We start from the raw sequence: 13,925 nt of genomic DNA, 5'->3' as shown, positions 1-13,925 counted from the left end.
AAAAGGCCTGCACTTTTCTTCCTTGCCCAAGAGAAGTCATACTACGGAATATCACTCACATCTTTGCAGCCAAATAAAATAGCATTACTAATTTCCTGCAGCATAAGTTTCCCAATATTCCCTGATGGTTAACTACAGCAGAAACAAAATAGTCAAAACAAATGACCAAATCTCTTAGTTGTAATTCTTGGTTGCATTTTCTTTAAGGTTTTGTTGCAGCTCACTTCCCGGTGCTCCTGTTGAAGCAATATGCTACTAGTTCTAAGGAAACAGTGAGGTTTGCCATGTGCTCACCTGTTCTCCATACAGAGAGCATCTATGTCAATGATACGGTTTTCATGTCCTCCTAAAACATGATTGAGTTCTTGGTTTAATCTCTCAGACTTATCTTGATAAACAGAGCGTTCTTCTTTAACATCCTGTAACTCATCAAGTGCAGATTGAAGATCATGTCTCAGAGCCTCAATCTGAAAAGAGAGTAATATTGCTATTTTGGAGACTGCACAGTGAAAAAAAACTGAAAGCACTTACAATCAAGCACTACGTGCCTGATCAGGATGGATTTTGTGCTTTTTTTTTTTTGCCTTTCCAAAGCTCATAACTCCAGTATTTTTACCCTATTTTGTTACTATTCTATTCGTTCGAATTTAAATAATCTTAACAGTTAGACTTGTTTTACAAAATGACTAACACATAACAGCAAAAGCAATCTTAATTCATACTATAATCTTGCTACAAACATACTAAGCTAGTTTTAGAACGTAACATCTAGGTCTCTGAGAATGAACTGCAACATATTATGATTTGGCAAATTTGGAAGATTAGATAGAAGAAAGCCTGCAAGTGGAAATTTGTACTACTCATAGGATTTTCAGCAATAAAGCTCCACACAGTAAGAAAAGGAACTGAAAGAAGTAATAAGCCAGTGTGGAATTGACAGGGTGAGCCCCGCTATTAAGCAAAAGGGTAAAAGAAATTAAGAGTAAAAGAGCACTCAGGGACAAAGAGCTTCAAATTTCCAAGGAGAGGAAACAAAGAATGTTGAAGAAAGTCTGCCATGGGTTGAGAACTTTCCATGGGCAGATCAAAAAACTCTGATGAACTAGAAAAGGACAACAGAAAAACAGGTAATGAGGCCACATGCTGAACAGATATAGCCCCTGGGGGCAGAGATCACAGAGGAATCACACCGCAAGAGGAGTAAGAACAGGCAAAAGTCCTCCTGGTAAACTAAGGGAGTAATGCACTTGATGTGTAGTCTGAAGAATAATGAGAAATTTGCACCTTTTCCTTGATGACAGAATGGCTGATTGAGGGTGGAACTGCTATTGGTAGGAATGAGCACAGGATCAACAGGAAACATAAAAAATCCAGAACTGCTCAGAAAGCTATGTAACAGTTTTAGGGAAAGCATCTGATGGGCTAGATAAGGCATAGTATATGATATTGATACAGACTTGAGGTAGAAAGAAGAAATCTGCTGCAATATTTTATCAAAAGGGACAAAGGAATGGCTAAGATACAGGAGGAAAAGAGCATCTATAATCTTGAGAAGGAATTTCAGAGATTGGAAAACTCTTACCATGTATACAAGCTTAAGTAATTGCTCATTAAGAACTGCCTCAGTAAAAATCCCAATACCTTTACCACTATTTGCAGTAGTAGACAGTGGTACCAGCCGCAAAACACAGGAGAAACTGTCATTTACTTGCGATAAGGCAAGCTCTATAAAACACAACAGTATGTGCCCATTTTGTGATTACTTGTTCTCGAGCCTTCTCCAGTTGTTGAACAAGGTCCTCACGTTCATGTGCAGCAAAGTGACGAGCTCCAACTTCATCATCCCCAAGTCTTTGCTTTGCTATTGTCATTCGAAGAAGCTGTGAAGACAAAGACATATTCTGTAAACAAGAGATCACAGGCTGTAGCATCAGAGTACCTCTAGGTTAGAAAATAAGGCTGTTAGATTTCATGTCTTCCCAGCCAAATAGCTGGTATTATTTAAACCAGATGGAATTTTCTAGCTAAGGGCTTAATTCTGTTCTCAGCAAAAAATTCCTATAAAATTCTCAGAGCATAACAGGTGCAGCACTACATCCTGCAACAACAGCCAGCAGAGTATACAAATGTCCAAATGCTGAAAGACCAAATAAACGCAAAAACATGGTCAATGCTTTTTTGAAGTGACAGGAAGTAATTCTAGACAATTCTCATAAAGACATTTTCATATTCAGATCAAAAAAATTATCTGCAGCTGAAAGTAAGTTTCCTAGTTAAGGGACAAAAAGACACCAAGTAATTTGCTCAGCTTCACTTTACCTATGCCACTTAAAATCCCACTGTGCTACACTAGTGCACAATTTGCATTAACAACTGCTTATAAATTTTATTGCTCTTTTATTATTATTATTATTTCATAAAAGTTACTTCATGCTAAAAACTAACAAAGAAACGGGCCAACAGCAAACAACTTGGCCAAGATATGCAAGAAGCTAATGAACTCATCAGCTTTGCGCTTGCTGAAAATAGCCTGACTTGAACTAATACACAGCTGTATTAAATATCTTAGGCAGATAGCAACTACCTTTGAGAATTATCAAGTATAAATAAGAGTCTGTAAGGCATTCAGCATTTGTAGTTGCATATACTGTGCACAGCCAGGCAAAAGCGTGGCCTCCCTAGGGCCTACCTTGTAGAAGCTCCACAGGGACTGCAGAAGCTCACTATGATAACCAGCCTGAGTTTCCCCATATTTGACTGTACCAAGGAATTAATGTACATCATTACAGTGCAAAGTTAGAAAAAAAAAAGAATCAATCTTATGAAGCAGAAGATGCTACATTAAAATTTGTCTTCATTTATGGGATGCCAGTCACCGTAGCTGCAACATGCCAATTAAAATCTTGCTGATACAAGACAGGTTAGCACAATCACCTTCCCTGCTTATTACAGCTGCAGTTTAGTGCAGTCCAAAGGAGTTTGTACAACTCAGTCTCACAGGCAGCTCACTGTTCAGGAGAAGCAGTGCCCCCAGAAGTAACACTGGAGGTTACATTTCCCTCTGCCCACCAAAAAACTACTGCACAGTCAGGAAGGCTGAATGGATTGTAGAAGATACGATTCCTGTTTATTTCTTTACCAAAAATACTAGCAAACTATTAAGTCAAGAAGGTAAACTAAAAAATCCTGGAATGATCTCAAAGCCATGGGATGATTTTTTTAAAGGCTAAAAGGTCGATAAGCTAAAGGCATGATAACGCAATTTAATGCAGTTAGATTAATTACATTTCTATAATCTTAATCTGAGGTAATCAGCAAGAAAGGTAGTAAGAAACAAATGCAGTAACATTTAAAGACTCAACCTTGTTCAGAACAGCTGGAAAAAGGGATGGGATTGCAGTTTACTGAGGCCTCAGTGCCTGCAGCACAGCAGCACCAGGCTGAGAACATATCAGGGCTGCAACTGTGTGCTAAGAGCAGCTCTCCTCCTGCACAGGAGGGGGGATCATCAGATGCAATTATATCCGTGAGCGATTAGTACTTGCAAGGTCAAACAGTCTGCCAGTAAAACAAAAACTATTTCCAAAGAAGTCTGAAATAAAGGGGAAAAAAAGCACAAATGCTTCAGAACCCCATATTCTGTCAGTAAAAGTACTACAAACACAGATAAAACAAAGTAAAACACCAACCCATAAAACAACAGAGTGCTTCTTCCAGGCTGCTGGCCAATCAGAGAGCTGGCAGGGCACAACAGGCCAGGTCCTTTAATTCTGCACTGCAAAAGCCTCACAAAGCAGCACCACCTGCTGTAAAATTCCCACTTAAAACTCCGTGACCCAAACAGACACTAAGTGTTGTGCCAGAAGGTTAAGGATTTATTTCATATTTTAGTGTTTTATCATAATGTTTATACAGTTGTCCTCTGGCTGCTGTATTTTTATTTCTATCATTCAGAAATCACCGAGTAAAGAATCACTCAGGTTCATTTTGCAGACACAGAACAGGTTTATGCTGCCCCTCAGGAACCTACAAACAGAATTCACTGCAGAGTGGAATTAAGTTAACAGCACCTCACCAGAGATCGCTCCTGTTCGTCATGAACCAACATACTGTTAATCCAAATACTCTGCTGCTGCAAAGCCACCAGGCTCTACTCCTTATATATTACACTTTTCTCCTGATCAGTGTCAGCTAAAATAGTTATTCATAAAGTAGCAGCTCCATAGCACTAACACAATGCTCCAGAGAGGTTTCACTGCAAGAGCTGCTGTGCCAGCTAGAGACAAAAGATAATGTCTGTAGCAAAGTTTTATGTCCCTGGTTATCTACAAACCATGTGAAGGAAAAAGGGAAAATAAGCACAGACAGTAAGTTCTTCAAGGAAGGCAGAAACCATCACATTTAGCTCCAGTCATTGAAAGATATTATCTTCCCCATGTTGTCTATGAAATCTTAAGAAGTAGATGAGGACTATGCAAAATTGCAACATAAAGTCCCATTTCAGCCAAAACATGCACCACATTTAACATTCTGCACTGTTGCTGCCTTACAATAACAAACTGTCAGTAATACCACAGCTATTGTTTCCCATGCAGCTTCCTTTCACTTAGCACTGCCCTTGACAGCCTACAACATCATTTCTTTGCGTGGGTAGGAATGCAAGTGAAGACAACTGAGTCATCTAGTCTTCCAGAAGCCTCCAGTCTCTCTCGTGCCTTCCATTTTCTTTCACTCATGAGAAAGAAGGAGATCTCCTAACTACCCTCCCTCCAAGTTTCAGTAATTGTTCTCAAAGTATTGCTGCCAGAATGTTAGAAAGGAAAAGGACTTACAAAGAACTGTATCATAAACATAGAATAGTTTTCATGTGTCAGGGCTGATAAGAGATTGCGATCAATCATAAAAATAAATAGTCTTAGATATCTGCTGCTGGAGCGCTGCAGTCTGACTGCTGCTGTATGTCAAAAACTGCAGCAACAAACCCTTCCAGGGACTGCCTAAAGAAGTTTCATTTCTGCCTATTCGATTCTGCTTAAAACTAAATGGAAAAAAAATTAGTCTACTTAAGTCAAATTCAAGTACTTTGTCATTGCCATTAACATACTTAACGTGATTTGAAAAAAAAAAGGTAAAATGCAATCACTGTAAGGTCTTCTTGCTAACCCCAGCAACTGTACCCTACTAGCAGCAAACATGAAAGCAGTTGAAAGCAAGTCAAGCCATCAAAACATTTCTTTATCAATAGAGCTAATGTGCGATATTTAAAGATTTTTCTTTCTTTTTTAGCCCTACAAAGCTCTTTCCATTCAGTGACAAAGCCTGCATGAGTCACCCCTGCTCAGACATAGGCAGAATTGTTCATCTATAAGCAGCTTCACTTGCTGCAAAAGCAGCTGTTCGTTCATCTCTTGCCAGAAGTAAGGTTGACGTAGACCAGCTGGGCAGGATGCCCTCCCTCACTTTGGAAAAAGCAGAGAGAAGAATGCAGGGAAAGAATGTAAGAACAAGCAAATTATTATAGTTCTTTGTTTTTTTTTATATACCATGTATTATCTGGACTTCAGTGCCTGAAGTAACCCAACTGGCAGTACAGGAGAACTGATGAGCAAAACAGAATGGCTTCAGGAACAAGTACAGAATTTTATCACCAAAGTTAGAAGGGAGAAAAATCTGACACAGGAGGGAAGCATTAAACCTCTCAGAGAGATGGCAATGTTTTTTCAGACACTTCAAAACACGTAACCTGCCTTCAAAATAAGCTCTATTTCTCATTTTCTAGGAAAGTAAAGAATATGTCCCTAAAAAGAAAATACCAGCCTAAATTAATCCCTGTCTGATGTAATTCCTGACCGCCATTCCCCACCCCTCTTTATTTAGTGATGTGCTGTTTTGCACATTTTGAACAGGGGCACAGCGGGTAGAATGACCCTTTTTGTATTCCATTCCTTATGAGGGTAGTGAATTTAAATTCACTCTGAGAATGCATGTATCAGAAAGACAACCAGCTCGTATCAAATTAATTTGTAAAGGCAGGTTTGAGCAAAGCCAATTCAAGCACAAAGAAGTAGATTCGGTAACACCAAGATCATGTCTTCAGAAGGAGTTGGAATAAGTAAATAACCTTGATATTCAAGTATGCTTTAATTGTACTACCTTTGTGTTCTGTCTGGATTAACAAACACTTGTTACCAATTCAGGACTGGCTTGGCAAAGGCTGTATTGATTCTGGAGAAATTGGTACTGCCTTTAACACTGCAGTATAGTTCAAACAACAGACAAACAGAAAGTACCTGGGTAAGCCTTTGAAGACTTGAGCAAGTTACACTGATTGCTATGCATGTGACAAATTCAGGCCTCATATGGCCATTTCACCAACTCCATTCACATTTCTGAAGATCTTCGTGACAAACAATGCATAAAACTGCTTTATCACATTATACTTAAGTTTGAAATAAAATTAAATGGAAAGAACAAAACTGACCTGGCCAACTAAAAGAAAACAGTTTTTACTCACATCTTTAAATCCTGTAACTTTAAAGAGGTAGTTGAAGAAGGAAAGTTATCATTCCATGTTTCACTTATTACTTTGCGAACTGACTAAACTGGTCTCAGATTCAACCTTTCACTAGTTTGATCTCTGAAGGTACTTCTGCATTTGCTCCAGCTGTGAATGTTACACACATTTGGCTTGAGTTTAAATATTTCAATTAACAGAGACAACAGGAGTTTGATTAATACCAAATGGCAGATTTTGAGCAATGTTCCACATAACTTGCTAAAATTAGCAATAAAATAAATTGGTTATGTAACAGGATGAGATCTTAGTACAAAGCTAAATATACATTTTTTTGATGACCTGCTCCATATTTATGTAGGGAAAAATATGCCTTCCTGGTTTTATCATCTACTAACATCTTCCATTTTCAGTGCAGTGAAAAATATCACATGCTGAAGATGAAATGTTTATGCATATAAGAGGAAATATCAATAATAAAATATATTAAAAAATAACCCTGATATTATTAAAGCACGGCTGGGTGCAATGTTTATAATTAAGGACAAGTGAGCAAAAGGAGAAAATCAAAGTATCTAATGAGCTTCATTTACTGGTCTCCTATACAGGCTTTTTTTGTTTGACTGTATTGAGCATTTATTGTAATCCAAATATTATAGAGCTTCTGTAACCCATTGTTTTGATTTATTTCTTTGTTTTCCTAAGAAGCAAATGCAAAACTCCAGCCCTGTTTACATATTCCAGTCCATTTACTGATAAATTAAGTTTATAATACCTTATTGTCCCCTTGCACTTCTCCGAGTCTCTGTTGAAGCTCCCTAATCTCTTCTCCAAGATGTTTATTTTGATCTTGAGCCTCACTCAGTAGTTGAGTAAGATTTGCCTAGAAAAGAAGCAAATATCAGTCAAGAGTTAGTGCCTAGGGAGAGAAGTGCAAGTGGTGATTGCAAAGAAACAGTAGGTTTAGCCCTTATCTGTCAACAATCTTTACTGTTATAGTTATTGGTATTCAGACTTCATGCTTCATTGGAGAGTCACCAGGGTTCCTTCATCTTTAATAGCAGAAAACACATATAGCACGCAGGCATATGCTCTTCCAGAACAGCACACAAAACCCAAACAAAATTAAATGAAAATATTTACACTAGTTCTGGCATCTTGGCTGTTGCCAAGAGAAAAGCGTTGAGTACTTTGACAGTATTATATAAAGTTGCCAAAATTATAGTTTTAAACTTACATGCAATTAAACAAATGGCATAGCTGAGAAATAATTATGATCTAATTATGTTCTTTAATAGTCTTTAAAGCAGATATCCAGTGGCACAAAACTTCAGACATGGCCTGATTTGTGGTGTTAGCACAGAGACTTCATGAAGAGCAGAAACGAAAGCTAGAAATGAATTCATCTGGAGGGGGAAAGCTTCCCAAATAAGTCAGAAGTCATCATGCATGTTATCTTACAAAGTCACTGAAATGAACAATCTGGTCTATAATTTCACAATTCCATCCACTTGATCTCTAACCAAAAAACAAGCAATATCCTTCTTTCCTACCTAAGATATTGAAACGGAGCAAATGCTACCACCAAATTTACTGTACTTTTTTTCTAAAAATAACATCAGAAATGCACAAATATTGACTTCACACGGGGAAAGTCTATAGAAGTGACAACTCTTCTAAGAGCATTATGGTCATAGCAGCTAATATGCAGTCTTTAAAGACATCGCCTATGCCAGCTATGTATGTCACCTATTGTCATAAATCTGAAGGATATAAAAAGAAACAGAATGAGAATTTTCAGCTTTTCTGAGGCAACATTTCTAAATTAGCTCTATGCTGAGTCTCTGGATTTGAGGCCAATGCATCAAATGACTGTTTCTTGTTCTCTGAATATTTAAGTTCAGTATTGGCGTCTCTACTTGTTGTTCTTTTTATTCCCTCATTTCTCTGTTTTGATATCTCTCTATGTTTTGGTCCTTACTTTGTCTGTTTAACTACTGGGTAGTCTCATAGGAGGTCTGTCAGGCTTTACCTTTAAATATTGTACACTACTGAATCAACACAGTTGCCATCCCTGCAATCTCTCTGTTTGCTAAATGCTATTTCCACACCTACTGTTTTATATTTAAGACAACTATTAACACAAATACAGCTACACACACATCTGATCATTTACAGGATTAGACTTTCATACACTGGTAAAAGGAAGTTGGCCCCAAACTCCAGCCAGTCTAAAATAGCAATAGCTTCTAACTTTTAAACAGGAAAAATAACTCAAGATAGTGATATCTCCTCCTAGATTCAATGATTCAAGCCTGATTCACTGCTACAGTTTCTGCCATCCTGTTGCTCTCAGTCCAATGATTCAGAAGAAAGTACTCTGGAAAATTAATTGTATGTAACATTAAGATTAAAGTGTTTTTAAAACTACCGATAAACCTAAAGACTGCAAATAAAATTGCGTGAGAAATGAGCGGAATGGTAAAAACTGTAAATATCCATTTGCAGGGCCAATATTACCTGCTTGTCATTTTATTTTCAAGACAACAATCAGAATTATTTGTGTGTGTGTGTGTGTGTGTGTGTGTGTGTGTGTGTGTGTTAGAAAATAAGTAAAAGTCATTTATGTACTGAATGAGCCAAGGAGATTCAGAACACATTGAGCCAACAGTTCTGATAGGTACTTCTTACTGGCTCTTTAGAAGAAATGATAAAAACAAGCCCCACCGTGATTACAGGAAATTGTATTTAATGTGAAGTACCCACAGCTTATGCTCAGATGCAATTTTTTTGAACAAAGCTGATTTTCAGTCAACTCAGTCCAACGACTAAACTGAACCAGTTGAAAGGAACACTATTTGCACAAACCCCTTTGAAAAAAAAATTCTATTTATAAAGACCCTTTTTATGAGTCTGAACAACTCCTAACACTGCAACAGCATATTTCAACACCAGGCAAGACCTCAGTCTTGCTAATCTGTCCTTACAGCTACAACATCAGGGTTCCAGCAGTCACTAGACAGGACCCAGCTTCCAGCAAGTGCAGGAAATGCATTACCATGCCTATACTAAATCCTCCTGCTCAGATTTATTTCCTTTAAAACCATTTCTCTGGCAGTGAGATTCTCTGCTGAATTTTATTTTTCAGTCATATAAATGACTTAACGTGACAAAAACCTTTCTACTTGAGACAAGTATTTTGGAGGAAACTTTAAACAAAGAATTTTAGACACCAAAATAAAACAGCTTCATTTAAGCGTACTAAGAGCATTACAATGAGCTAAGTATAGACTTGTTCCTTAATGCAAAGCTTCTATTATACTGGTGTTAGACTAAAACAACTGAGCGATGTCACAGGAGCAGTCTCTAGCAATTACTCATTTCCCTGGCTTAGAGGTACCATACAACATGTAATTTAGATTGTTCCCAGTTTTAAAGGTTTTGGCAAGACCTCATTAAAGCTCTCCGTTAAATGTGGATAGAAGGAGAATTATTTGATTTTCAGGTGCTCTGCTGGGCTTCAAGAGAGCCAGCCAAGAAGATACTTTGAACAACACCTGGACTTGGTACCAGTACTTTGGCACATAGAAGAGAACACACCATATGGTTGAAAGATGATAAAATTAACAATGGAGGACCTCTAAGAATATATTTTATGAAGAAAAGGGAGAAATAGTAATCTAAGGAAGGAAAAAGGGGATTCATTTTTCCAACTGGCAACATCTTCTCAATATTCATAGAACAAATACAGAATCCACTTAGAAATTCAAAACAAGTTACTTCAGCAAGGAAGCTAAAGTTTGTTTCATTTACCTGCATAACTGAACTCTCAGAAAATTAGTCAAATTCAGCTTCCCTTTTGTCAGTTTCTTCAACAGTTTGATTCTAAGTGAAAACCTAAGAAGAATCCTGTGACTGTCAGAGATTTCACTTCTTTCACTCACGCTATTCTAAGCTGTATCTCCAGATGATGTAGATATTCGATTTTTAAGCTGTGGTTAAAGGAAGAGAATTGTGGAATGGCTTGGGTGGACCCAAGGATCATCAAATTCCAATCCCCCTGCCACAGGTAGGGTTGCCAGCTACTAGATCAAGTCCTAGATCAGATGGCCTGAGCCCCATCCAACCTGGCCTTAAACCCCTCAACGGATGGGGCATCCACAGCCTCTCTGGGCAGCCTGTTCCAGCACCTCACCACGCTCTCAGTAAAATACTTCCCCCTGACTCTTAATCTAAACCTCCCTTCCTTTGGTTTAAAACCATTCCCCCTAGCGCTATTACTACCTTCCCATGTAGAAAGTTGATTTCCCTCATTTTTTTACAAACTCCTTTTAAATACTGGAAGGCTGCAGTGAGGTCTCCCTGCAGCTTTCTCTTTTCCAGACTGAACAAGCCCAGTTCCTTCAGCCTATCTTCATAGGAGAGGTGCTCCAGCCCTTCATGGCCCCCTTCTAGACCCCCTCCAAAAGCTCCACTTCCTTCTTGCGCTGGATGCCCCCAAACTTTGATGCAGAACTCCAGCAGGGGCAGAATAAAAGGGGATCATTCCCCCTTTTTTCACTTCTCTCACCCAGGGAAAGGGAAAGACACAGAGGTCTATATCCTTCTGCAGCCTTATCTTTTCTTGCCTCTGCAACAACCCAAAACAGCGGAAACGGTGTGTCTCCTGCTCTCTCTCAATGCAGCCATTTGTTTCACTAATTAACAAAGAGTATTTCCTTCAAGTATGCCAGAAAATCTCTCCAGAGCCTGGCCTGCCCCTGGTTTCAGTTTGGGGTACCCTTGAGCCTCCACAGCATTCTTCTACACATCTGCTACAGGAAGCTTGCCTGTATATTTCAGCACTGTCCAACCCCACATTATTGTACTGGACAAAAGAATCTATGCCAAAAATTGCTTTTCTTTTTTTTTTCTGCTAACCAAAAGCAAGTGCAACAAATGACAAAGGTGCCACTTGCAGTTGAAAGAAAGTGTGATGTGAGAGTGCCCACTGGGAATCACAGAATCACAGAATTGTAGGGGTTGGAAGGGACCTCCAGAGATCATCGAGTCCAACCCCCCTGCCAAAGCAGGCTCCCTACACCACGTAGCACAGGTGGGTCTTGAATATCTCCAGAGAAGGAGACTCCACCACCTCCCTGGGCTGCCTGTTCCAGTGCTCCATCATCCTCACTGTAAAGAAGTTCTTCTGCACATTCCCACTTTTTTTAGCTAGGAAAAAAAAAAAGAAAAAAAGCAATACAAATCAGAGCAGACAAAAGAGAAAAAGATTCAGTGGGATCATGAAGCTTTTCCATGTAGACTTCTGCTAAAATTCCCAAGACTATTTTGAGGATAGAAGGTCGAAGAGCGCCTTACTTTCAGCCATGGGCGAACATTTGAATCTACTGACAAAAATACCTATAAATATGAATTTACTAATGCAAGTCAGTAAATAGCTGCCAGACAGCAAGATATCTTTGCTCATTACTGACCCACAGAATTTCAAGTCATGACCCCAAAGAAAAACTATAAATAACACGGAACTCCAAAAACGGTCACCTCTGGCATTACACACTACCCTTGAATTTGGATTCTTCAACAATTTTGCAAATCTAGCTGCACATACACGGTGTTATTTTTCTTCACACCACTTTAAAAAATGATGGATAGTAACACAGGCTTTAATATACCTCTCAATCCTCCTGCACATAAATCTTATCTGACATTTAAAAAAAAATAAAAGACTTTCTGCCTTTAGATGCTGTCTGAAAAAGTAATTTGGTCAGGGGGAGAGAACTTCCAAAATACCCTTAGAGTTAAAATATATTCTAAAATACAAACAGGTCTTACTCCTATACCACAGCTTACAGGCTTTCGTATTTTTCAGCCACACCTTCAAAGAAAGAACATTGAGTTATAGGACAGATGGGGGGAAAAAAGTGTGATGAAACATTAAGCACACTTGATTGGTGTGACTGATAGCAAATTTAATTGCAGTTTCTCCTGCAGTGCTTTTATATGATTGCAGTGGATGAATTAATACAGAAAAACCTGTTTTGCTTACCAACTACTACTGTTCACCTACAGTTTCCTTACAATAAAGAAGCAAAAATCATCTTTCTTTTTAAGCTGAAAGACTATGTACAGAAGACTTCTAAATTTATAGGTCCTGGGCACATTAAATAAACAAAATGGGTCATATTTCCCCAGGAAAAATAACAGCAAAAGTCAAAGCCTTGCCAAGCAGTCAAAAAAAGAGAAAGAACACCTCTCTTCTGTGTACATGCACTTCTGAGAACCAGGAAGGAGTCCCACCACAAAAGCACTCCAGTCAAAACTTGAAAGGGCTTTGCTAAACAAGAACTTGCTAACATTCATATACTTACAAGATACTCAGCACTCCTGCTTCTAAAACTGTTCTTATTGAGTTGTTTAATAAAACCAGAAAGCCATTCTATCACTAGGCATATAAGCCAAATACTCCTACCCTCCTTTACAATGAGTTTTCCGTGTGTTAGCTTTGCACAGTGTTACATGGGATCAAACAGCACATAGCCAAACCTAAGCCAGACACTAAAGGGTGACAAAGAAAGGAATGTTACCATCAACTACAGACTCTCATGAGGACAGCAACTTGCTAAGGTACATCATAAGCAGCAGCAGGTGTTAGTATTAACTAACAGATACACTTGTAAAGGCTTTCTTGTTGCCCTTGGCATCCCTGGGCATATTCAATTCCATGTTGGATTCATAGCTTCCCCAACTCCATCCCAGCTGCTCATACATGGCACCTGTACTCCTTGCATGTTACCTCTCCACGCTGTCACTCTCTGTAGGTTTTCCTTTTGTATTTGAGTTTGTCCAGGAGCTCCTTCTTCATAGATGAAGGTCTCCTGGCATTTTTGCCCAGCTTCCTTTGTCTTAGGATGCATCATGGGACTTTACCAATCAGATGCCAAAGTCTGCTCTCCCAATATAATGAGTTGTGAGCTCACAGCCTCACATCTCAGATACCATGAGAAGTTAATTGGTAGTGTGATGTTTCAGTAATGTACCTCAGTTCTCTCATACTTCAGACAGGCAAGAGTAGGGCATCAGTTTTATGTTGACAGAAGATGAATGTATTCAAAGAGAAATGATTAATTTTTACTTATACAAGGACTGCCATACTAGGGAAGATTGTTTCATTGGTTTCACAAAAATGGCTGCTTCGAGACTCTAGGGACAATTTAAACTTTGTTATAATGCAGACAAAGGGAGAATCAAAGTCTCTTAAACACATTGAGTGCCCTGACTAATTAACAGAATATTTATCAAGAGTTTTCAGGTGCAGGGGTGTGACAAGTATCTCTGTTCCATCAAGGTAAGACACAGCAATCAGAAGAGCAGAGCACATGATGAACATCAGGGCTGAACAGCACTCTAAATT

General features: G+C 38.7%; 1 protein-coding gene across 5 annotated transcripts in view; it reads right to left on the bottom strand.

Annotated features, from left to right (window-relative positions):
• CCDC149 (coiled-coil domain containing 149) overlaps positions 1 to 13,925 on the bottom strand; it is a 50,096-nt gene that overhangs the window by 22,253 nt on the left and 13,918 nt on the right. For all 5 annotated transcript variants that reach the window (XM_015862731.2, XM_015862728.1, XM_015862729.1 and 2 more), the window contains exons 4-6: positions 7,290 to 7,397; positions 1,764 to 1,880; positions 295 to 467 (exon numbers count right to left, since the gene is read on the bottom strand). In XM_015862731.2, the coding sequence (XP_015718217.1) occupies positions 295 to 467; positions 1,764 to 1,880; positions 7,290 to 7,397 (398 nt within the window). The remainder of the gene's footprint in view (positions 1 to 294; positions 468 to 1,763; positions 1,881 to 7,289; positions 7,398 to 13,925) is intronic.

This window comes from Coturnix japonica, chromosome 4 (genome assembly GCF_001577835.2).
Source record: "Coturnix japonica isolate 7356 chromosome 4, Coturnix japonica 2.1, whole genome shotgun sequence".
Classification (NCBI taxonomy): domain Eukaryota; kingdom Metazoa; phylum Chordata; class Aves; order Galliformes; family Phasianidae; genus Coturnix; species Coturnix japonica.
This window is presented reverse-complemented; position numbering and strand designations above follow the sequence as displayed.